The 25,409-nt window shown below is 40.4% G+C and overlaps 1 protein-coding gene across 1 annotated transcript in view; it reads left to right on the forward strand.

Annotated features, from left to right (window-relative positions):
- The window catches only part of COL4A3 (collagen type IV alpha 3 chain), a 124,483-nt gene that overhangs the window by 77,108 nt on the left and 21,966 nt on the right, over positions 1 to 25,409 (forward strand). Inside the window, exons 18-36 of the mRNA XM_037522148.2 lie at positions 340 to 381; positions 1,291 to 1,375; positions 2,457 to 2,492; positions 4,412 to 4,576; positions 5,573 to 5,665; positions 6,385 to 6,480; positions 9,123 to 9,193; positions 10,043 to 10,225; positions 11,852 to 12,020; positions 13,952 to 14,044; positions 15,178 to 15,282; positions 18,340 to 18,437; positions 18,936 to 19,086; positions 19,431 to 19,544; positions 20,768 to 20,935; positions 22,162 to 22,251; positions 22,608 to 22,742; positions 24,386 to 24,484; positions 25,216 to 25,305. Of these exons, the coding sequence (XP_037378045.1) occupies positions 340 to 381; positions 1,291 to 1,375; positions 2,457 to 2,492; positions 4,412 to 4,576; positions 5,573 to 5,665; positions 6,385 to 6,480; positions 9,123 to 9,193; positions 10,043 to 10,225; positions 11,852 to 12,020; positions 13,952 to 14,044; positions 15,178 to 15,282; positions 18,340 to 18,437; positions 18,936 to 19,086; positions 19,431 to 19,544; positions 20,768 to 20,935; positions 22,162 to 22,251; positions 22,608 to 22,742; positions 24,386 to 24,484; positions 25,216 to 25,305 (2,083 nt within the window). The remainder of the gene's footprint in view (positions 1 to 339; positions 382 to 1,290; positions 1,376 to 2,456; positions 2,493 to 4,411; positions 4,577 to 5,572; positions 5,666 to 6,384; positions 6,481 to 9,122; positions 9,194 to 10,042; positions 10,226 to 11,851; positions 12,021 to 13,951; positions 14,045 to 15,177; positions 15,283 to 18,339; positions 18,438 to 18,935; positions 19,087 to 19,430; positions 19,545 to 20,767; positions 20,936 to 22,161; positions 22,252 to 22,607; positions 22,743 to 24,385; positions 24,485 to 25,215; positions 25,306 to 25,409) is intronic.

The following is a 25,409-nucleotide window of genomic DNA, read 5'->3' on the forward strand; positions in this document are numbered from 1 at the left end:
AGCCAGCATCTGGTGCCCTGAGCCTCTGACATGGGAGGTGACATGGGTGTGTGCGGTGCAAGTGCAATGAATGTCATTTGGAGGCGGCCGCATGAAGGACACATGGAATCCCTGCAACAACCTTCATTACATTGGGGATATTCTTGACCCTGATTTGACCCTCCCCAAAATAATCTAAATCAATGCCCCTTTCACTTTGACTGGGTTTGCACATTACATTGGAAAAACATTGCTTTGCGCCTTCTGTTGTTATTTGTGTATTTTGCTCTTTACCAAATATTATATGTGAAAACTTTCAATTATGGTATTCTAATGCACAGCCTTCATTGTTCTACATAGGGGTGGAAAGGGAACACCGGCCCTCCAGGATTTCCTGGTCCAGTAAGTAGAGCAAAGACACTCCCAGTGTCATGTTTGATAAGTCTCTCAGAGCTTCAAAGACATTGGAATCAGCATCTCCATTAACTGGTATGATGGAGGCAACAGTCTGGGCCTCTTTATCAAACCATAGCAGAAAAGGGCTGATGTCATTATCTGTCTGTGGATAATGGACAAATATTTCTGTGTGGTGCAATTTAGTTTCTGGAATGCTCTAGCAGTTCTCATCCTGGGCTGTGAAGATGAAAGTCTCTGTCTAATCAGACCTGGTCCAGGGTGATCCTATGCTCTGGGGTAGGATAGGAGGCTGGCACTGAGAACAGCTGGGGCATGGAGATAAGGCAACCAGCTCCACCCCCTCAGCTGGGCCCCGTTACAGCAGCTCCTGCAATTTTAGGCAGCGGAAGCTCAGCCACGGGTTCAATGCAATGCAGGGTGTCCTGAATTTAAAGGCACAGTTAATAGGGTTTTTTCTTCAGATGTGCTGGTCCCAATGTACTTTGAAATCATGTTAGTCCATCAGGACAAATATTTTTCAAAGATGAAATAGAATAAAAGGAAAAATTTCAGAGTTGATCTTATGTCATTATGGTAAGTCAGTATTTTGTGAAACTAATTTCCTATATTCATATTCACATATAAATCAGCATGTGTGTGTGTGTATATAAGTGACTGTGTGAGCAAGGGCACATTATAAAATGTTTTTCTAATTGAAAGCCCATGAAATATATAATATCATGATACAGAAAGTTCAACTTTTGTCTTTCAATCTAGCCATCCCATATCCATGACTACAGAGGCCTGTAGATTCAGGAAAATATCATTTTGGCCAAAATGAAGAAGTTGAAGTAATCCACTTGATAGCTGCCCATAAATAGCCACCCTTTCTCTTTGTTCCTTTCTATTTTTAAGACAGAATATTATGATGTTTACCAGCAGAAGGGAGATAAAGGAATTCCTGGCCCACCAGGGCCCAAAGGAGCTCGTGGTCCAATGGGTGAGAAAGAATTTCCTCTTTTGGTATTTGCTGGTCATTTCTCTGTCTTTCTGTCTCTGTCTCTGTCTGTCTCTCTCTCTCTCTAATGGAATATATGATATGACATTTGCTAATAGTCCTAGAACTTGCAGGTTAAGAGAAATACAAATGATTGTTGAATATTGGAAGAGTTTTGGACCTTTATTTATAGGTTTTACAATATTTTGTGGCCACAGATATGCCAGAGGAACTTCATTCTTGTTTGTATTAGCTAGTCTCTGGCAACATGGGGTTCTTTTTTCATCATTTTGGCATAAAGTTTCAGTTTCCAAGAACACATTGAGGACTTTAGGTGAGGACCTAACTATATTCTATGCTTTTGACAGATCAGAAAGTTCTAGGCCAATAGCTCTCATCCATGACTACCTTAGCATTCCCAGGATCTTCTAAATAATAACCACAAGGGTCCATCCCTGGCATCTGATTCAGCTGTCTGGAGGAGGGCCTGATGCCAACACACTGTGAGATCACTCGATTAATATGCAGCCAGAGTAAAATCACAGATTTAGGCAAATTATTGCTCTAAACAGATTTCAGAGGAAAATTTTACTTAAAGGAATAAACATTCCTGGCCTATTTAAACAAATGGAAAGACAAATATAGATTTGAAAGTCTGTGATGGTTTACTAAAAATCATTCATATGTATCAAAAAATTTGAACCCCATCCAAAGGTACAGCTGAAGCCGTTAGGTAAAATGGTCCAGGTCAAACTATGGGTCCTAGACAATCTGGCTGCTTTATTTTCTTGCATCTGAATCATCCAGAAAAGTGCCCCAGAACAGGTTTCTAATAAGTCATTCCTGAATTATTTGAAAAGGTAAGGTAGCATGATCCACTTTGGAGTGATAGACATCTAAGCTTAGTTTCTTCTAGGTAATTTGTCTAAGTAAGTGATGTTTTCTAATATCTTTCTATGTAAGAGTGGAGGAAAAGTGTGAATAGTATTTATTGTCAATTGTTATTGTCACCCAAAATCTTAAAAATGGGGGTGGATTAACTCTGTATCCTTGTAGGTCACTGATCACTGTTGTGTTTTCATAGGTCCCGTTGGCCCCCCAGGACCTCCCGGAAGTCCTGGTAGGTGCTAGATTCTCAGGGCTCCAGTAGGAGCTCTATTAAAAAGGAAAATGCACTGTTCTCTATTAACTTTGTGTTATTTGCATACGACAAATGCTTCATTAATTAATATAAAATTGATTCCAACTTCTGTTAATTTTGTGAGCTACAGTGGAAAAGGGTGAGGGAGGGAGTAGTCACAAAGTGATGTGAAATGCTCTTCTACTTCTTGGTGGTTTTAACTGAGTGTAAGACAGTAACCATGTGTGGGGGCAATAGCCAGAAACTCAGAGGAGGCACAGAAATTTTAAAAAAATGATAATTCTATGGTAACAAGCTCAGTTAAAATGATTATTTCAAAGTGATATGTAGACCATGTTTTGCACAAAACATTTTAAATCTTACAATATATTATTTGTGGATACATAGGCAATTTCACAAAGGGCAAAAACATCCACTAGAGAGGTTGCCTCCTGAGGGAGGAAGAAGAACAGGATAGAGAAGGTTCCATCTGGCCTCAATTGTGGCTGCAATGCTGCAGTATATCATTTTGTAAAGGAAACAAAACCAAGAAAAAAAATAGCTAAGATTTGACAAACCTTGCCATTGATCATATTTTTTTCTAAATTTTGTTGCCTATTTAAATTATTTCATAATTTTGAAAATGAATCATGAATTAAGCAGATAACTGAATGATGTGCATGATAATCTCATTGTTAAGAAACAAATGTCTCTTACAATACAATATGTATAAAAAAATATACACTGAACTATTAGCATGGGGGTCTCTTGAAGTTAGAATGGCACAAAAGGATGTTTAAAAAGTCTGTCCATGGGCCTCCCTGGTGGCTTCCCTTACGTCTCAGCACTGTGAAGATATCCCAGCTACTGCAGCACGAGTTCCATCCCCAGCCAGGGAGCTGACCCACATGGCATAGCAGACCTCTCCTGTCTTGCCCACTGCTTCCCTTAGCAGTGTATTTCAGTCAGTCTGCCTGTACTGCTCCCTACTCTGTCTCTGGTGAATTTCTCATCTCCCCCCACCTCTAGCCTATACCCCAGCTCTTATGTGCATAAATAAATAATTCTTTAAAAAAAAAAAAGTCTAGCCAAAGAATAAAAGATCTCCTTCTCCCTGCCACTCCCCGATAGTGTATAGTTTCCCTTAAAAAGCCAGTGGGTGAAAAATGCAAAGCTCTAAAATAGACCTCAACCTGAAAGCTTTGACTTTATTCCAGAATAATCAGAGAAAATCAGACATGACACCCATTTGCTTCTGCGTCCCTTGGTGATGAGGTCTTTCTTATTGGCTAAACTGTTTGTCAGGCAGCACCCCAAGACTGCTTGTACCTCCCACACACACCGGAGTTGTTTGGGAGGGACACATGAGATGAGTTTGTACCCCTGGCCTGGCTTCATTCCGAGGATGCCTGCCACCCCCACTGAGCCCCATTAAAACCAAGACAGTTGGCAGAAACAAAGTCAGCTACAACTTTCTTGTTTGGGACACCAAACCAAAGACATATTCTAGTCTCCTAATTTTTAATAAGCTACAGATATAGACTATTTGTAGCAAACATAGCAAATCTACATTATAGCATATATTGAAAAATCCCTCAAAGTCTTTGGAGTTAGAAAGACTGCAGCCTCCCAACTTGTCTCAGTGCTTATGGTCAGCTGTGTAGACTGGTTGTGGGAGCCCCGAGACTGGCTGTGGAGCCCCAAGACTGCCTGTGGAGCCCCAAGCTTCCCAATGCTATCCTGGATGGTTTACAAGGCCACAGGGGAAGGGCAGTACCTGCTGTTTATTTATATATGCTCAGTAAACTTCTCACTTGTGCAACTGTTATGAATCAGATTATGTTACTTTTTGCAATTAAAAATAAACACGTGTGACTCAGGAACAATTTTAAGTACAATAAAATGGTATTTTCTCCAAGGATCGTCAAGGCCAGGCCCCCAAGGAGCCCCTGGATATCCAGGTGTGAAAGGAAGTAAAGGGGAGCAAGGACCCCCAGGAAAGGATACCGTGGGCCCCCCTGGGGCCCCAGGTTGTCCTGGTTCACCAGGCCCTATGGGGTCACCAGGCCGTCCAGGACCACCAGGTAAGGCTGCCCCGGGCGACCCCATCGTGTGCGTGTGGCTGGATGACTGATGTGTATAAAGCAGGGCAGCGACCTTATCTGTTTGTGTCTGTCTGTCTCAGGATCTTAGGAGCTTTCTTTGGATTGGGGTTTCATTTTATTAGCTATCTGTGCAAGCAGCTCTGGGGAGCCCCCTGTGCAGCAGAGCTTCAGCCTGAGCCTCCTAGAGGGCAGAGCTCATGCCAGCAGGGACAAGGACAGGGAAGCCAGGAAGGAGTGATGGTTTTCAAGATTATCGCCTTCGCCTTGGTTGCGTGCAACTGCTTGTTCAGTCTCTGCAGACCATCTTCCAAGACTTAAACTCTGTCTCAGGAGAATCTGTCCCAAGGAGAAAGGGGGCAAGAATGGAGCCACCAGCTCCTGTTTTTAAATATTTCATCAGCATGGCCTTCAACTGTGTTTGAAATGGCAAGACCCAAGATTAGATCGCAGAACATAGTGGTTACGAGAGTCAGCTCTCCATTGTCACATCACAGAAGCTGCTACGTGGACAGACACATGGCACAGCTTTCCTGAAAAGCTGTTTTAAGAATGACAAACTCCATGAAGATAATGAAGGGGTGGAGAGAAAACAGATGATACCCCAAGTCCAAATTTTACACTCAGCATGAATTAAGTACCTGTAATAGATCAGGAAGATACAGTTTGCAGCTGAACTACACAGAGGAAAGAGACATCAACTCTGCTGATGACAATTGTGGATGATGTGATAATTGAATAAAATCAGTTGGGTTGATTGTGGGATGAAAGATGATATAATGAGCTGCTGCATCAGTGTGAAAAAAACCACATGTGTTAATAAAAAAGGAAGAGCAGGTCAACATGTATCAGACTTTTCAATTGTTGTCAGCTTCAGAAGACAGCTTCCAAAACAAAGATGGGGAAAGGCATATAAAATGATCATGTTACTAAGACACTTGCTAACTAAATTTAAAAACAGGCCTTATCTTTTTGTAGGTGACCTCGTCTTCCGCAACGGCCCCCCTGGAGATCAGGGGCCTCGAGGCCTGGTGGGGCCTCCAGGATTCCCAGGCATTGACGGGCCCAAAGGTTGGTTCAGTCAGCGGGCTTGTTCTGTTAGAACAGACTGTTCCCATCATCATCTTAGCACTTATATTGTGTTCCCCTGAGACAGTGATCATCCCACAGTCAACCGAGGATGTCTTCTCTCCTAAAATTAGCTCAAGGTGTTCATTTATCTGTTAGTCACTGGCTTAGCAGCTATGTAATAAACTAATTGGATATAACCAGAATGTGAGGGAAACACTGAGTGACTTTATTATTAGTGTCTCGAGATTTTCTCTCTATAAGCACCAAGCAGCTCAGGTGAATAAAGCTAGCAGATATAATAAATATTTTTTTATTTACATGTGTGGTATCTTTGGTGACATTCGCTGCACACAAAAAAGTTTTAATGTAATAGATGATTGTGTTTGGGAAACATCTTTTTTTTTTTTTTAAAGATTTATGTATTTATTTTTACATAGAAACACTGGGGTATAGGCTGAAGTATAGAGGGTGAGAGGATTCACCAGAGACAGAGTGGGGAGCAGAGCAGGCAGATTTACTGAAATACACTGCTAAGGGGAGTAACGGGGAAACAAGAGAGGTCTGCTGCACCATGTGGGTAGCTCCCTGGCCAGGAATTGAACTCATGTCACAGTGGTAAAAGTGCTGAAACTTAACCCCTAAGCCAGGGAGGCCCCAAAGCATCTGTCCTTTCTAAGGGCTGTGGGTTTATGAGTCACGTGAGCATGCTGTCATTGCAGGGGAACCAGGCCTGCTGTGTACCCAGTGTCCGTATGTCCCAGGGCCTCCCGGCCTCCCAGGATGGCCGGGGTTGGATGGCACAAAAGGAATCCCAGGTACAGACAATTTTCACATAAGTGTATTTGCAAGTACAAAAGGGGTTAAATCCCTGGACAGTAAAAGAAGTGATAGACTTAGGGTGGGGGGTGCTGTGGTGTGGGTTTCATGAATTCGGATGGAGTTTTTCAAAAACCTAACCTGTTAACATGAAGTTGGCTAAAATCTCATAAAAGACAGCCTTTCCCCAGCATTTTAGTTGTGGAACTCTAGCAAACCATTGTGTCATCCAGTAATTATAAACTCAGGTTTCTATAGGGGACATAGAGGTAACATGGAAGAGTGCAGCAGCTAGACTAAACGCATAGCCCTTTTTTCTTCCAAGAAAAAAATAAGTTCCCTCCCATGTTTTTTTTGAAGAACATAACCTGTCTCATTCCACTTTTTTAGGTTTTTTTTTTTAAGACATAGCATTTGTGTTTTTTTTTTAATTAATTTATTTATGCATACAAGAACTGGGGTACAGGCCAGAGGTATGGAGGGGTGAGAGGAGTCACCAGAGACAGAGTGGGGAACAGAACAAGCAGAGTAACTGAAATACACTGCTGAGAGGAGCAGCGGGCGAGTCAGGAGAGGTCTGCTGCACCATGTGAGTAGCTTCACAGGTTGCATCTAAACCCCTTGTGCCACCAGGGAGGCCTGGTCTTCATTTTATTATGGGGTCATGTGCCTTTCACATTCTTCTTAAGGATACAGGTACAGTTTAAAATGTGCATCAGTGGCCTCAGTTCTGAGTACAATAGAGAGTGGTGATGACTGTGGTAAATTGGAAGGCACTCAATTTCAGCCTATTGTTATTTTGCAACATTTTAGGCCCTGGATTCATACCTTTTTCCAATTTTTCATGAGAAAAATGAAATTAAAATTTCTATCTGAAATCTCATGACTTTTTTTTAATTTCTGCCATTAAATCAAGTTTTGAAATACAAAACCATTTCATCATCAAATTAATTATCATTAAGGAAAAAACCTCAAGTTACAGAGCCTTTGGTCAGTATGCTTGTTGGCCTGGGTGTGTCATGGGCCACCACCCCTTTGATCCCCACATCAACCCTGCAGCTAAGTGCTATCACTATCCCCATTTGACAGATGGGGAAGTTGAGGCATGAGGAGACATTGCCAATTAGTGGCCAAGCCTGAACTCAAATCCAGACGTTTTCCTAGTGGTAGTTCTCCTCTTGTGCTCCACATGGGTACCCCTCAATTGCTGTGCCATGGCTACCTTGTAGCAAATTAATCCAAAGGTCTGCCTGACAACAGAGATAAGGAAACATCTGTATATCATCACCATCAGTTAGACATGCAGGGCAAAGGTCCCCAGGGAGTCTATGTCTCAGTCTAAAGAAAAAAGTCTACGTGTGCCTCTAGCCTTGTGGCCATTGAGGCCAGCCACTAGAGGACATGCATCTGGAGAGGCATGCTGGGCCACCTCAAGTCCTACCCATTTCTTTATAAACACCATAGTCAGTTGCAATCGCTGCCCTCTGACTCCCTGAGACAAGCCTGAAGGAGAAGGAGGAGGGAAGGGCAGGAGAACTGTCCCTCTTCATACAGCTCCTGTTGGGTGCCCAAGTCTTGGGGGGATGTTCTATTTAGACTGGAACTAAAAGAAAAGGATGGAGAAAGAAAGAGAAATAATGTCAGAAAAGCAACCATTATTTTCTTGCATTCCCTGTACGTGGCCACTGGCCTAAGGCCAGATCTAAGGGGCCAGCTTACTGCTGTTGACCAGCGAGTCACATTCTCACATTTTTCTTGGCTTCTCCTTATCTGGCACATAGCTATAGATGGAAGAAGATAGATGAGCAGTAAAACCATTTGGGTTACTAGCAAAAACTATATCCTTGCTTACATTTTGCAAAAAAAAAAAAAAAATTCTGAATAAGCATTTCTAATAAATTGACCTAAGATCCAGCCAAAAGATCTTCTAAAGGGATCATCTTTATAGAGAGAGTAAGCATAGGAAATACAGAATTGTCCAGGAAAGTACAATTTGGCCACAGATAACAAAAGTTTCAGAAAAGCTTTTGCCCATTTACTCCTGCAGTTCACTTTTAAGAACTTATTGGACACATTTGGAGAATTAACTATCTGGAGGTGTTAATTGTAGCATTGTTGAAAACTGCTAAATATTGAAAAAACAATCTACATGTTCAAAATGGCTGAGTAAATGATGATTTACAGGAAGGCAACTATACAGCTATATAAAGTCAAACTATAAATCTATTTATTGACATATGTGTAGTGGTATTCTACACTAAAAGAGCTGTAAGTCCTATGCTCTTACAGATATAAATTTTTATGAGAAATATAGATAAAAATTTTAACAAGTGGTATCTTGTAATAGATTTATGGGTAATTTTTAATTTCTTTTTGTATAATTTATTACTTATATTATCAGGAAAAATAAAAGTTCCTCTTCAAAATTATAATGACAAATTTAGGAAAGGCAGCTAACATTTCAGCATTCTTGTTTTTTGTATTGTCTCTTTTTCCAGTTATTAACCCTCAATATCTGCCTGTTTTAAAATAGAAATGATCTTTCTTTCCTCAAAAGGAAACTATTTTCTTCATGCACTGAGTTATTGTGGCTTTTTAGAGCTGGTATTTGATGAATATTTAACAACTCATTGTTTGGCAGGAAGACAAGGGGCAGCTGGTGATAAAGGAAGCCCAGGGTCCCCAGGAAGTATGGGTCTTCCAGGACCTCCGGTAAGATTTTGTGTTTTCAAGCTTTAGTTTCAGTTTAGATAATGGAACACTCTAGAAATGTGGTTGTAGCATACACAAGGATCAGTTTGTTGCCCGGCAAAGGTAGGCACTTCATAGGTACTTGTTAACTAAATGACAGTTTGAGTGATGCAGGAATAGTCAGATGGATGGATGGATGGATGGATGGATGGATGGATGGATGGATGGATGGATGGATGGATTTGTAAATTTTAGATGGTATCAGAAATAGAACACAGAGCAGTGGTTGCCTAGAGTTGAGATTGGGAACAAGAACTGACTGCAAATGTGCTTAAGGGAATTTGGGGGGGGGGGTGATGAAAATGTTTTTAACACTGGATTATGGTAATTTGTGGCAGAAATGTATAAATTGATAAAAGTCATTGAATTGCATTCTCACAAAGCGTAATTTAATGGTGTATGAAATGGTACATAAATGGTATATTAGCACCAGAAAGTTCTTCAAAATTAAAATTTTGATCATCATAGTGAATGAAAATTTAAATTATCCAGACAAGAATGTTAAAACTTCCCAGTCTTTTAACATCATCTGGATCATGATGATGGTTGTATTGTATTGAATTATGTTATTTTGTGTGCGTGGTGTGGAATGGTAGTAACTGAATTTGTTCCAGTTTGGAAGCAAAAGCAAAACAAAATTTTTAAATTACACCTGGGAGCCAAAGAAAGAGTCTTTAAAAAAAGAAAACAAAAAATGCATGTTCATTGGAATCAAAAAATTCATGCTGATATTTTATTAAAAAAAAAGTAACTCTACCCAAGAATAACTCTACCCAAACACAATGCAGACTTATCTCCTTACCTCCCTAGGGATTCCCAGGTGCCCAGGGTGACCCAGGCCATAAAGGAGAAAAAGGTGAAGCATCTCAGCCAGAGGGGCCAGTGGGTGACCCTGGAGACCCAGGGCGCAGAGGGCATCCTGGAAGAAAGGGTTTGGACGGGATTCCTGGAACTCCAGGAGTGAAAGGAGTTCCAGGACCTAAAGGCCAACCGGTTAGTATTTAGTAACTTTTTCAAATCATCCTCCTGCAAATGAAGTGTTCCTAAGTTAAGACATAGAATGATTTCCTCTCAAAAGATTGTTTGACCATCGGCGCGATTCTGCTCTGACTCCAGAGTGAGGCATCTTCACATTAGCAGCACCAATCTGAGCAAATATATATAGGATTTTAACAAAATACAGTCTTTAGCCCAGATAAGATTCAATAACAAAAATGACTTTATTTCACCCAAATTGCCCTTCCCCATGTGTACCAAATTAGTTTATAGAGATCAGAAAATGATTAATAATAGACAGTGGTTAAGTCAGTATTTTGGGGGTAATGAAAGTAAAAATAAATGCATGAAAGGACAGTTTCGGGATAGGTGGGTGAAATAAGGGGATCAAATGGAAAGTCATTTACAATATTTAAGCTTATTAAAGTTGATCTATTCCCATGGGGTAGAAGTGCTCTCGCATGTTCATTTGAGAGATTCCTATCAAGGTCATTCTAAAATGTCAGCGTCAGAGGCTGAGCAACTCTCAGGCTCACTTGTCTGTTGTACGTGTCCCATTCTCGTGCTTTATCTGTGAGATGCTGGCAAGGCAGCTGCCCAGCCTGTTCTAGAAAACACCAGTTTCTCTCAGGGTTAACCAGCATTACAGACTCATTAACATCAGAACATGATTTGCAACCCCTTAAGATATGGGTATGATATGCAGTCTTTCCTAGACCTTGATACAAAATGCTTTTTGGCTAAAAACTTCTAGCAGGACCAGTCTTTCCCAGACGTCCTTTGCAAACTGCCAGGCTGTCCCCAGCTGCTTCCAGAGAGACAGACTAGAATTCTTTTTGTGTAACATCCGTAGAGTTGATAAGATGCCCCACTGCATCTCATTCATTTCTTTATTAGTAGAGATGGTCCAGAAAGTAAGAGAAAATCGAGGTGATTTGCTGAGTCTTATGCCCTGGCATTGTAAGAAGAGGAGGACTATGTAGCCACCTGATGATACTGAGTAATGAAAAATGCAGTCAAATATATTATTTTGTGCCATGTTAGAAAATAAACTTAAGTTGCTTTGTAAGATTCAACTTCTTTAAAATATACAACTCAAAAAATTAATATAAAATGAAATATTTCACTCATTTAATAAACATTACTGTGTACAAAATAAAAAAAAATAGACACAAGAAAAAATTAATACAAGTGGAATATCTCCTTTGTGATGAAAATACCTGTTGGAAACCATCCCAATAAAGCTATTTTGTTCTGATCTTATTTTAGAAATGTGCCATGCACATGGAGGTTATGTCTAATGCCATTTGAGTGGTTGGCCAATATGAATTAAATTTTGGGGGGGCAGAGCTGTAATCGTAGGGATGAAATGCCACCATAGGCCATCTCAAATGGGACTCAGGAAAATTCCAATTTAATAAAATGTTCCTGAAGTCCAAAGCCTACAAGATAGCAGAAGATCTACTGTACTCGTTTTAGCAATAATTCCCCTCAAATGACAAAATCTTCTTAATTCAAGGTCTTGTCAGTGGTGGCCTAGTGGTGTTCCTACTCAGGGTTACAGTGCCCTGTGTGTGGAGACACTGAATGGGGCACCATGCAAACATATTCCTGTTGTCATAGGCCCTGAGTGGTGAGAAGGGGGACCAGGGCCCGCCAGGGGATCCTGGCGCCCCTGGGTCCCCAGGACACACGGGACCGGCTGGACCATCAGACTATGGACCACAGGGAGAGCCTGGTCCAAAGGGCACCCAAGGCATTCCCGGAGCCCCTGGACCACCTGGAGAAGCCGGTTGGTTAGTTTTCTTTCCAGTCCTGTTTTCCTGTGGAGTGAGTGGGTGGAAGGTTTCCGGAAGGAGTGACACTCCCTCCATTCTAAGGCACATATAGAAACCTATTGATAATGAGTAGACCATGTCAGCTCAGACACTGGGAAGGAACAATAAGATGTGTTAGAGAAAATCTGCTTTTCTATGTTACAGAGCCATTCAGCTAAAATTTCCCAGGATGGAAATATCCATTAGTAACCAATACTGATAAAAATATATGGAGTGAATAGGAATAAATGGAAGTTTGTTATGATAAGCCAAAAGGAGGCAAAAGTCTATGAAAATGATCTTGAGAAGCGTCTTCCAAGTTTCCAGGGACCACTCACATTTTTGCAAATGTGTTCTTTTGATCCATAACCCGAGAGATGGTTTATGAATTATACTTTAGCATGCCTAAGATACATGAAGGAAAGTTGCCTGGTAGTAGTTTGAAAGTCCTGATAACTGTTGGGATCCACCTGTGCAGAACACGATTGCTGCATTTAGGAGAGAGCCGATCCTCATTGTTTTTATGTGACAGTGAAACTGGTGATTACATGTCCCTGATACTTTGAAATAACACCACTTGGTCATTTTTTACTTCTAAAACCACTTTAAAGGATGAGACCCAATAAACCAGTGGTCTAAAGATCTTTTTATAGCACCTCTTATTTTAATAGTAAAAATGCAGTGGAGATAGTGCACATCCCCATTATATATATTAATTGCTTGTATACATTTCTATCCACACATGTATGTAAAGCTTATTTTATAATTACATATATCTGTATATATATATATCCATGCATATATATTACATGTTATGCTTGTATGTTTGCATTTATTTTTTTTTTCCTGCACCTTACTTTCAAAGCTGCTGTTCTAATCCAGGGATTTATAAAATAGATTGACTCGAAGTCCAAATTTAGCCCATTTATTTGTATATGGTCTACAGGTTGGGAATGGTTTCTGCATTTTCAATGACTGGAGAAAACTATTAGATAATATTTTGTAATTGTTAAAATTATATGAGTTTTTGGTGTCCATAGATAAAGTTCTCTTGGCACACAGCCACAGTCTTTCATCCACCAGTGGTTTGGCTGCTCTCAGGTTACAGTGGCAGCGTTGAGTGGTTGTAACACAGACTGTCTGGATCAGAATGCCTGCACTATCTACTATCTGGCCCTTTATAGAAAAAGAATTATTGACCCATCTTCAAATCCATCTTCAAAGTCTCTTCTGTTCTTTCTGACTGTGAATCTTTAGTGAAGGATTCCATGTCATAAAACATTGTCATCAGTTTTTCCCATCAAATCATCCCAAACCTATGTTTTCATAAGCATATAACATATCGGCAATACTAATCATTAACATGTTTTTATTGTTGGCCATTGTGTTTAGAACATTATTTCAAGTCTTTACTGACTAAGTAGGTGTCATTCTCCAGTGAACATGAGGAACTTAGCAGAGGTGAAGGAACATGCCCAGTTCACAGATCTTGTAAATAGCAAAGTCAAGACTCAAACCCACATGAGACTGAACTTCATGTTTGGTTCAATATACCATACTACCTTCTGTGAAAATTTGTCACCTGATAAATGAAACTCCTACAGGTATTCATCAATGTATAAGCTTCCTTCTGTATTTTTTAGAAAAGGCTCTCTTTCAATGGGCCAGTGTATTGGGATATTAATTAGAATAAGACTTAAGCAATTATCAATACTTATAAATATTTGTCAATTGAATAAGAAAGTGTTTATGGGCTGCTCATTTAAAACCAGTTTTGAAACCCGTGGAAGAAGATACCACTTTATATATTTTTGGAGACATGTTTGTAAGCTCCTTATTATATTTTTCCTTCTGAATCAAAAATTTCAGTATGTACACTTACCATATGATCACAAATTTCCTTAAGGTCGTAAGGGAGAATCGCGTGTTTCAACACCAGTCCCAGGCCTCCCAGGGCCTCCAGGGCCTCCTGGCCATGCTGGACCCCCAGGCCCACCTGGTAAGTATCCCCTTTGTCAAGTCAGGTGGGGGCAGACCGCACTTTGACTCTCCTGGAAAAAGACCATCCCCATCATAAGGAAAAAATATATTCATTGACTTCAAAAGACAACATAGACTAGAGTCCTGGCAGAAAAGAAACCAACAGGCAGGGGACTTGTATCATCCTTTGAGGTTATCCAGATCATCCCCATTGGTGCTTCTGATTCCAAAGGACAGAGGTTTAATTAAGAGGAATTCTAGATTGCTGAGTAATATTCCATTGTGTATATGTACCACATCTTATTGATCCAGTCATCTATTTTTGGGCATTTGGATTGTTTTCATAGCTTAGCTATTGTAAATAGTGCTGCTATAAACATAGGGGTACAGGTGCCCTTTGGAATGAATGTTTCTGTGTCATTTGGGTAAACACATGCAGTTTGCAACAACATGGATGGAGCTAGAAAGGATCATGATCAGCAAAATAAGTCAGAAAGAAAAAGAAAAATACCGGATGGTCTCACTCATAGCAGGAATTTAGAAAACCTAAATAGGGGACCAGGAAAAAGACTAATTAATGCAAAGTAAAAATCAAAATCAACAAGCAACTATAAACCAGAGACACACTATAGGAGGGGGAGCGAGCAGGAGACGAAGGATTAGGGTCAAAATAAGGGGGGGTGCAATTGTATGGGGAATAGAACCAAATCAAAATGCATACTTTGTGCAAAAATGAAAAATGATATAAGAATTATATAAAATAAAATATTAAAAAAAGAGGAATTCTAGAGCAGAACAGTCCTCATGGGCTTTTGGTGGGGAAGCAGGCTCTGTTTGCCTTTGGCAAGTAATTTCCACAAATTTTGCACTTGAAAACTGGACTTCTTTATCAGGATGATGTAAAACTGTATTTTGCAGGCATGGCATTCAAGAAACCTGCTATATTTCTTTTTAGGAATTAAATTATATTTCCAGAATTATTTGTAACTTCTAATGATCATCATTGGGTAGGACTGGTGAGGAAGCAGAGGCAATTGGGGTCATGTTAAAATTATTTCTTTTCCAAAATGACATGGAATGATAAATGTAGAGGGTTTTTTTTAGGGCAAGACACAAGAAAGTTGCTCATGTGGCTGTATTTGTGCTTCTTAGGTGTCCCTGGTGCCAAAGGAAAGTGTGGTTACCCTGGTCTTCCTGGAGCTGATGGTGAACCAGGAATTCCAGGAATTGGATTTCCTGGACCTCCTGGACTAAAGGGTAAATGTAAAAAGTTTAAAATCTAAATAAAACTCATTTTGGATATTGAGAGATAGAAATAGACATGACTAACATAGGAAATATCCACAATATGTTTTTAAATGTTATGTTTGAGGGTCTTAAATGAAAATTTGATAATAATGTTAAGTCAAAAAATGGAGAATTCCTTTGATTTATGCATTCTCATCTCAGAATGCATGGCTGTATAAACATATATATTTTATTAAACAGCCTTGTCTGTTTTTTCACAATGTAGGATTTCCCCCATCAGGTGGGGGAAAAGTGGTCACCACAGTTTTCCCACTATCACAACCAAAGGGCTCCCTGTATTTCATCACCCTCCTCCTTACTCCTCCCCCACTGAGCATCTCCCATCTGCTTTCAAGTGTCAGACTTATATTTTATCTGATCCTTTGTTTGGTTTCTCTAAATTCCACATATAAATTAAACCATCTAGTATTCTCTTTCTCCTTCTAGATTGTTTCACTTTGCATTATCCCTTCCAACTCTATTCATGTTGCCACAAATGCCATCATTTTTGATTGCTGAGTAGTATTCCATTGTGTATATGTATCACATCTTCTTTTTCTCAGTCATGTTTTTGTTTTTTTTTAATGTATAGAAAGAACTGGAGTGAAATTCACCAAACCAGTAATAATGAATCTCCTTAGCTGTGGGATTATGAGGAATTTTTTTCTTTACTTGCTAATAGATGCCTGTACTTTTTACATTGCTACATTTATTCACTTATCCACTCCTTTTATAATAAAAAGAAACTAGGGCCTCTTCTGGTGGCGCAGTGGTTGAGCGCTGGGCTGTGAGGCTACCTGCAGCCTCTCCAGCGCCGGTTCATTCCCCGGCCACCAGCGAGGGTCCCATAAAAAAAGAAAAAGAAAAGAAACTATGAAATTACAAATAACTGATTTCCCTATACATGTCGGAATAAATTACAGAAGTTATTTTACCTTAAGAAAAATAATCCTGTTTCTCCTCAAAAAGGAAACACTCCAAAGGAATCAGATTCTGATAATATGAAGGACAACTTGAGCTTCTGCGCTGGCAAATATATCGTCCTGTCCAGGATGACTCTCAGTCCCTGGTTGTTAAATAGAACTTTAGATTTTATGACAGTTTCATGATTGTTTCAATATTATCTTAGATGTTTGTCAAAATATGGGGCCTCCCGGTGGCCTAAGGATCAAGTCTCAGCACTGTCACCTCCATGACCTGAGTTTGATCCCCGGCCAGGGAGCTGACCCACATAGGGCACAGCAGACCTCTCGTGTCTTACCCACTGCTCCCCTCAGCAGTGTATTTCAGTAAATTTGCCTGTTCTGCTCCCCACTCTGTCTCTGGTGAATCTTCTCACCCCCTGCACTTCTGACCCAGCTCTTCTATGCTAAATAAATAAATAAATAAATAAATATTTGTCAAAATATAATCTATTTACTGGTGCTTCATCTTAGATTAACATCACCAGTGTTTATCATGCTTCAGTTCTCCAAAACATGGAATATTAATTTCAACTGATGAGTAGTTGAAATGGAAAACAGAATTGCATTTCTCGTTGGTCCTAAGGATGGCTTTGACTCCAACTTCTCGATGATCTGTGAAGAAAAGCAGCCAGTCCTTATTTTATGCTAGTCCTTTTTGGATGCTACATTACTAAATAGCACCTTTGAAACTCCATGGTGTCACCTTCCTGAAGGAGACGGTACACTATGAAACTGAACCAACCAGGGATATTCACAGCTCTCAGCTGAAATTAGTGGATCCCATGAACTAATTGTGAATTAAAAATCAGTCAAATCAGGGGCACGAGGGAACGCTTTTAATGCAGACATGCTCCGCCAGTTTCATTTTCTGAACAGAGAAAAAGATGTATAACATCCTTTCTCAATTTTCCCATTATGAAAGCACAAGAGAGAAATCAATTCATTCTATTCAATGGATGTTCTCGGGCCTCAGGAGGTAATTTTCCTGAGCAGCTGCTTTTGAGAAAGGCAATCTGGGGTGCTGGATGTGTTTTATATCTTGATCTGGCTCATGCATTTACATGTGGATAAATATACACATAAAAATTTATTTATCTGTGTTCTGTATGTTAAAAAAAGGTCCATGAGGGCCTCCCCGGTGGCGCAGCGGTTGAGCGCTGGGTTGCGAAGCTGCCCGCGGCCTCTGCGGCGCCAGTTCGATCCCCGGCTGCTCCCCGGCCACCAGAGGAGGGTCCCACATGGCGCGCAGACCTCTCCTGCCGCCCGCTGCTCCCCTCAGCAGTGTACTTTGGTCCTTCTGCCTGCTCTGCTCCCTGCTCTGGCTCTGGTGAATTCTCTCACCCTCCCGCGCTTCTGACTGTACCCAGTGCATGTGTAAACAAAACAAACAAATAAACAAATAAATAAATAAAACATGCCTCTAAAAAAAAAAAAAAAAAAAAAGGTCCATGAAATGGTCAACCACTATCAGTGATTTAAATACTTGGTGAATCGGGCCTCCCCGGTGGCGCAGCGGTTGAGCGCTGGGTTGCGAAGCTGCGCGCGGCCTCTGCGGCGCCGGTTCGATCCCCGGCTGCTCCCCGGCCACTGGAGGAGGGTCCCACATGGCGCGCAGACCTCTCCTGCCGCCCGCTGCTCCCCTCAGCAGTGTACTCCGGTCCTTCTGCCTGCTCTGCTCCCTGCTCTGGCTCTGGTGAATTCTCTCGCCCTCCCGCGCTTCTGACTGTACCCAGTGCATGTATAAACAAAACAAACAAAGAAACCAGCAAACAAATAAATAAAGCATGCCTCTATAAAAAAAAAAAAAATAAATAAATACTTGGTGAATCAAAAAACAAAAAAGAAATGCTGATTTTTTTTAAAAATCAAAACTGCTGTACTATGATTTGAAACTGAATTTTTTAATTGCTAATTTAGCAGTTGGTTTTCTCATCATCCACATTTTTATAACATCTCCAGCCACTTGCCCCGTAAAAAAAAAAAAAATTGCAAAAGAGAGTGATGCTGCTCAGAATATTTTAATGACTCTAACCACACAATCTTTATTCTTTTTTCTCTGTAGGAGATCAAGGTTTTCCAGGAGCTAAAGGATCACCAGGTTGTCCTGGAGAAATGGGAAAAACGGGGCTGCCAGGAGAGCCAGGACTACCAGGAGCCAAGGTCTTTGAGAATTCAATCTGCCCTCTATGTGGGAGACAGGGGGGATTGCAGTTGGCCAGTTGGAATGCCCTGTGTGGAGAAATTATCTGTATATTTATGAATGAGAAAGAGAGCAAATGTTTTTTACATTTCTCAAACCATCCCTCCCTTGTTCTTTCTTAATCTTCAGGAAGATTTGGAGTAGTTAAAGTGGGAGGATTCTAGAAAGAAACATGAATCGTTAAGAGAAAAACTGTCACTAGTAGAAGTACCGAGGCTGTTGACAGAAAAGTCCGCAGTCTTCTGGAAGATTACATAATGAAGCATAATTTGTTAAGAAGTCAGCAGCTAGAGTTGCAAAGGGAAGCTTGATGGGATGGGGGTGAGCGTACAAAAAAGGTCTTTGGGTCTCCATAGCAGAGAGATTACTTCCATGTAAATAGCCCCAAAGACCTGTCCATAGTCAATAAGGATTTGGAAACACTGTGTAGTAAAACTAACATAATTTCTGTGCTATAGGGAGAACCAGGACTAGCCATACCTGGAGAACCAGGAACACCCGGTTTTCCAGGAGAAAAAGGCAATTCTGGGGAAAATGGAGAAATTGGACTCCCTGGGCTTCCAGGTCTCCCTGGAATTCCAGGAACTGAAGGGCTTGATGGACCACGAGGTACAATAGCAAGTGCTCTTCCTTTACTGTGAGCCCAGCTAAGTGCAGCAAATTGATGTGTAGATGCTCCAGGATGAAGGACTTTCTCAAACCGACTCTTAGTTCAATCAATAGAATCTGTGGAGCGTAATTATTTTTCCTTTAAACCTTGATGCCCTACCTTTGTTCCTTCTCACCTTCCTTCCTTCCTTTCTCATGAGTGGCCTCCATAAAAGGCACGTTAAATACAGGTTCAACAGAGATAAAAAAAAAAAAAAAAAAAAAAACTACTGGAGAATGATTAGGATAGCAATGCTAAGACATTGGATTTTGTACCTAAATATATTCTTGGATTTATTTTGCAGGGGATCCAGGGCCACCTGGAGCTCCTGGAGTAAAAGGACCCCCAGGGAGGTGTACAGAGGGTCCCATGGGAGCCCAAGGACTTCCAGGTTTAAATGGATTGAAAGGGCAACAAGGTAGGCAGGTGAATGGGACTCCTGCTGACAGCTTAACAGGGGATTGTCCTGCAACAAGTCCTGATCACTGGCAGTGGGGGTGTTGTTTCAGAAATACCGGCTTTGTCATCATGGCTTTGTTGCTATGAGTACCAGCTATAGAATAAGAGATCTGAATTTAATGCAGTGAGTTGGTTTATGTCTTGTATTCAAGAACATAAGAACCATAAAGAATTCAATGGAGGGCCTCCCCGGTGGCGCAGTGGTTGAGCACTGGGCTATGAAGCTGCCCGCAGCCTCTGCAGCTCCGGCTCAATCCCCGGCTGCCGGCGAGGGTCCCACATGGCACGCAGACCTCTCCTGCTGCACCTGCTGCTCCCCTCAGCAGTGTATTTCGTCAGTCTGTCTGGTCTGCTCCCTGCTCTGGCTCTGGTGAATTCTCTCTCACCCCCCGCACTTCTGACTATACCCAGTGCTTATATAAATAAATAAATAAATAAATCTTTAAAAAAAAAAATAGAATTTAACGGAGCACATTAATTTCTCAGACATTTTATTTTAATACTTCCAAGTATTAAACAAGTTATAAACTGTTTAACAAGTTATAAACTGTTTAACTTAAACTGTTTAAGTTATAACTGTTTAACAAGTTATAAACTATGTAGTTGATTGCTTTATAAGCAAAATCAAAGGAAAGGATATGAAAATAAGTCTAAATGATGGTTCAGGTGATGGGAAACTTACTTTTTTTGGCTCCTCTCAAGCAAACTATCTCTGGAGATAATCCTTTAAAATGCAGCTAATACCTGTGTACGATCATACTGCTTAGATGTTCGCAAATAAATTTTTGACCAAAATTTTGGCACTCAACATATTGTTGAGTGCTGTCATTGTTTCCAGAGCATCTCACAGCCCTCCTCCATGCGTGGCTCTAAATGTTTTCTGTGGATCAAAAACTGAGCAGTCCCCAGATGTGCCTGTAAGGCTAGAAAATAGATCTCGAAATTCTATACTTTTTATTACTGCACGAGTCACTAAATGTCAGAAAATGTGGAATCTAGAAAGGATCCTAGAAAGTTTACAGAAGGGAGCATCTATCAGACAATCAGATAAGCATTTGGTTTGCCCCAAATTCCATAGTAAATATTTAATCATTAAAAAATAAAATAATTCTAGAGTTGGTGGGGAAATGACTGTTATGTGGGGGTTATTTGTCCCCCATTTCTTCATTCATTCATCTGTAGGCAAAAAAGGTGAAACAGGGACAAAAGGAGACCCAGGTGTTCCAGGTTTGGACAGACCAGGATTTCCTGGAGAACCTGGACCACCAGGAATGCCAGGTCACAGAGGTGAGATGGGGCCACCTGGTCAAAAAGGATGTCCAGGAAATCCAGGACTTTTTGGGTCACCAGGTATACCTTTTTTGTGTGCTTTTCTTTTTTTCCCCCTCTTGACTTCCTCCCCCATTTTCTTTCTATAATTATTTTCCAATTTTCCTTTTGTGATAGTTTGATTAACTGGAAACAACTATAGGCTCTCAGCTCCTTGCTCCGTTCTTATTTAGCATCAGATTTTCTTTCTGGATTATTTGTAAAGGGCCTGGGGACAGGGAAATGGTGGTGGTGGGATGATCACATTTCCAGTTACTCAGGATATGACAATTTTTGCTGCATAGTCCTTTTTAGATATTAGCACTAAAATACATTAGCCTAGTATCTTGCTGAGAATTTTTGCACCTGTATTTATAGGAATTATTGGCTGAGTGCTTTTCTTATGATGTCTCTGTCTGGTTCATGATTGTGACAATGTTGTTCTCATAGAACAATATGGGAAATATCTCCTCCTCTTGTATTTTCTAGAAGCTTGTGAAGAATTAATATTCTTTAAACATTTGGTAAAATTCACCACTGAAGTTATCTGGAACAGTTTTTCTTTGAAGGGAATTTTACTAATCCAATCACTTCCCTTTTAAATAGATCTATTCAGATTTTCTATACCTTCTTGAGTCAGTTCTAGTAACTCTTGCCTCTCTAGATATTTGTCCATTTTGTCCAGATTATCTAATTTGCTGGCATAGAGTTGTTTATAACATTCTCTTACTATCCTTTATTTTTTGCATCACTGTTCTTATAGTTTATATGTTTAGAGAGAATATTCTGAGTGTCCTCACGGCATAAGGACACTAATTTTTCCTCCCAAGAAGGGCCCCGAATAATGACTTATATGAGTCAGTGAAGCTTTCTTTATATCACTAGCTAGGATTCAGGAGCCAGCCTGTTCCAGGCCCAAGAGACACATCAGTAGACAGGACTCCACCTCAACCAGAAACAAGTGTGATTAAAAAAATAAATTAAATAAGGGAATAGAACAGAAAGCCGTGGGTTGGGGGGAGGCACAAATGTCCCAAAACTTCAATATATTCTATTTTCATCCAGCAATGTGATTTGCTGCCAGTAAATTCCTCGTACATGGTACAAAAAGACCTTGTGTTTCCTAGATAAATATGGTTATTTTCCTGTTTACAGAAACCATTCCTTCAACACCCAATCCTCTGTTTCTAAGTACAGTTCCTTTTAGGTGGTGGAGTATTTTGTGCTTCTCATCCTATACATGCACTGCTTCATGCTCGTTTCCACAGGTGAAAAAGGAATGGTTGGGATGATGGGTTTTCCTGGAAACATCGGCCCCCCAGGGCCTCCTGGGGACCCTGGCACCCCTGGACAGAGGGGTAAGTAATAGTCTCTTGCTAGCTTTTAGGAGGCAAGAACAATGACCACTCACTTAGCAGCAAAATAAGTTACATCTTATTCTTTGAGTGCAAAATGGTTCTGAGAGAAGATTTTGCTGTTTTCTGTGTTCCTTTTCATGTTTGAATGGAATCCTATTTTTTCCCTGTAGGTTCATACCACTCCCTTCATGGTATGAACCTGATTTGGGAAACTATCAAGTTTTTGGCTCTGTTAACTTTTTCAGTTATTTGTTTTATTTGCTGTGTTTTATTTTAGGGTTAGCGCTGTTAACTACTGAAGGCTCATAAATGACTTAAAGAATTAAAAACATGATGTGGTTACTCTTCCCTTTTAGGTGACCTTGGAATTCCAGGAGCAAAGGGAGAGAGGGGACCCCCAGGAGTAAAGGGGAAAAGGGGAGAAAAAGGCACCACTGGGCCTTCTCGAATATCCCACTTAGTGGGGGACAAAGGAGAACCAGGCCTCAAAGGTACAGACTTCCTTGTTGAGAATCACATGAGTTGATTCTGTGACTGCGAAGTTTCCCAGGCAAATCCCTTTAGTTGACAGAGGAGTGTCCTGAGGAAGAGGATTTAACCCCCTGCCCCATCACAGCCAGCTGGTGGCCAGAGTCTAGACTCAAACTTGTGTATCTTGCACAATAATGTTACCTCCTTAATGCACTTTTCTTGCTAAGTTAATTGTGACTTTGGGTCTCGTGTATTTAAATCATCCCTGGTCTATTTTTAAATTAGAAGCCTCTAAACCCCCTTTTTGACAAGTAAAAAGTAACCCCCTGGAAAATTCCACATAAAAAGCTGCCCTGGCCAAAATGGAACCTACTCCCCAAATTCCACTTTACTCTGGCCAGATATCAGGATGAATTTTTTATTGCCTTTAAAAACTGCTTCTCATGCATGACATCCTGTGGAGAATGATTACGAAATGGAAAGTATGTTTTAATTAAAAATAAATGTCTTAGAAATGCTGTTAATTGTTAGCTGAAGCCATAAGGCTGAAGTTCAAACCCAAATTACTGTGACTTATTTGAACATGTCCTATAACAATTTATATTTTATGATGAATACAACCATTATAAAATCAGCTTTTAAGAAAGCCTGCTTGTGATCTCCTTGACCAAACTTAAGCCCAAATAACTTGAGGAAAACAGAAATGCTGGGTAAAATGAGAAGAAACTGGGTGGTAATTGTTTACTTAGCTATTTGCTGAATTAAACACTAAAAACCTGGGAGAAAGGAACATTTTATCTCCAGTATGTAGAACAATGCCTATTAATTAGATCCTCAACCCACAGTGGAGTGGATGAATAAGCATATGAGCATGGAGCCCCCACGGGTGTGACTCTGCTTGAGACAGGAACAAAGTCAGAATATGGACAGATTGTCAGATGCTTCCAGTGGCAGGGCATGGAGTTTATAATTTACTTTGTTGTAAATTGCAGTGGAGGTTGGTGAATATGTTTGAGCAGGAGAATGATGTGATCAAAGCATTTGGTGAGGAGGGGAAAGAGGTGGAGCGACAGAAAGCTCATGAACTCTCTAGTGTGCAGAACTGAACTCATATCCCAGCGTTACCCCTGATTGATGGTGTGGCTCCAGATTTGTCCATTGACTTCCTGGAATCTGAGTTTCTCATCTCTACATCCATCTGAGAAGGCCCACAGAGAGACTGAGATGCCCTGAAGATTAAATAAGATAAATAACAGAAAACAGTGTCCATGATGTCCTTGTTACTTAGTAAATGATATTTGTAACAAATGAATGGAGAATGGAATCTACTAAATAAAAATAGTTTAATAGGTAGTCCTCTGTCATCATTAAAAATTAAAAAAAAAAGACGCTATTTAGGCCACTAATTCTTAAAATAGTTGAAATGTTAATACTATGATAATTGCTAATGGTCTTTGAGACTAACTCATGCTAGGCATTATGCTAATATTTGACCATATTTTCTTATTCATCCTCTTCTTAGAAAGATGTGAGCCCATATTTGCCCAGACGCTTAACTAATATGCTGTGCTATATTATAATAATGTCCCATCTGTTTTAATCAGGATGTGAATAACCTTGATAAAATTCTTACCCGTATTTTAATGCATGGTTTTGACTTTAGGATTGGCAGGAAAGCCAGGTGAGAAGGGAAACAGAGGCCTTCCAGGGTTACCAGGCTTACAAGGCCTCAAAGGACCCCCTGGCCCACCAGGACCACCAGGTACAGATGCTTGTTTAACAGAAACATCAGGCTTTAAGTTTTCCTAGAGCTAAATGTAACAAAACTTGCTTCTAGACTTCTGGACTGAAAATGACTTTTATGCCTAGTGCTCCAAAAGAAATTTGCTTCTAAATTAAACCAAAATGAAAGTATATATAGTCAGTCTGTGTCAATGAAAATATAATAATAAACACAAAATTCCATTCTTGTACTAATATTTTATGTTAAATCAATGGACAGTTATTATAAACTAGCATTTATCACAATGTCACATAATACCATAGAATAAAAGAAATAATGCTTTTGAAGTTTTCAGATTGGCTTCTTCAACAACAAGTTATAGAGTTTGGCAAGTAATTGTTTGAACAAAGTAGCCCCCTGTGCCTCATGACCATGTCAGTGACAAAATGCATCACATGTCCATCCATTTCATATTGCACTTGAAAACCTATTGCCACCTGGTCACAGGGGTCCCCTCTTTCCTGCTGATGTTGGCCCAAGCAGGATTTTGATGTTTGACATGCACATCTGCTGATAGGAATTTAATTTTACATTTTTGGGGTCCCCAGCTCCTTCCTATATGAAGGCAAAAAGGCACCTAGATAAGTATCTAAAACCAACTAATCTGGTTGCTCTGGAGTCATTTATTTATGTAAGCAATAAGGATTTATTGAGAACTTACCATATGCCCAGGAGTTACGCAGGCATATGATTATTTATCTGATCTCAAGGCCTTAGAGGAGATCCAGGCAACAATGGGTATCCAGGAGAACCAGGACCACGTGGTGTGCCAGGAAGCATGGGGAACATGGGGCTGCCAGGTAAGGCCCCATTAGGAGCCTGCAAGCTCACAGTGGCTCCCAATTCTAGATTTCTGTGTTACTTCTTGTTTTGGTTTTCCACTTAATAGAGAGTCTGTGTGAAA

This window comes from Talpa occidentalis, unplaced genomic scaffold, assembly GCF_014898055.3.
Source record: "Talpa occidentalis isolate TD23 unplaced genomic scaffold, MPIMG_talOcc4v2.1 talOcc4.3, whole genome shotgun sequence".
Lineage (NCBI taxonomy): Eukaryota > Metazoa > Chordata > Mammalia > Eulipotyphla > Talpidae > Talpa > Talpa occidentalis.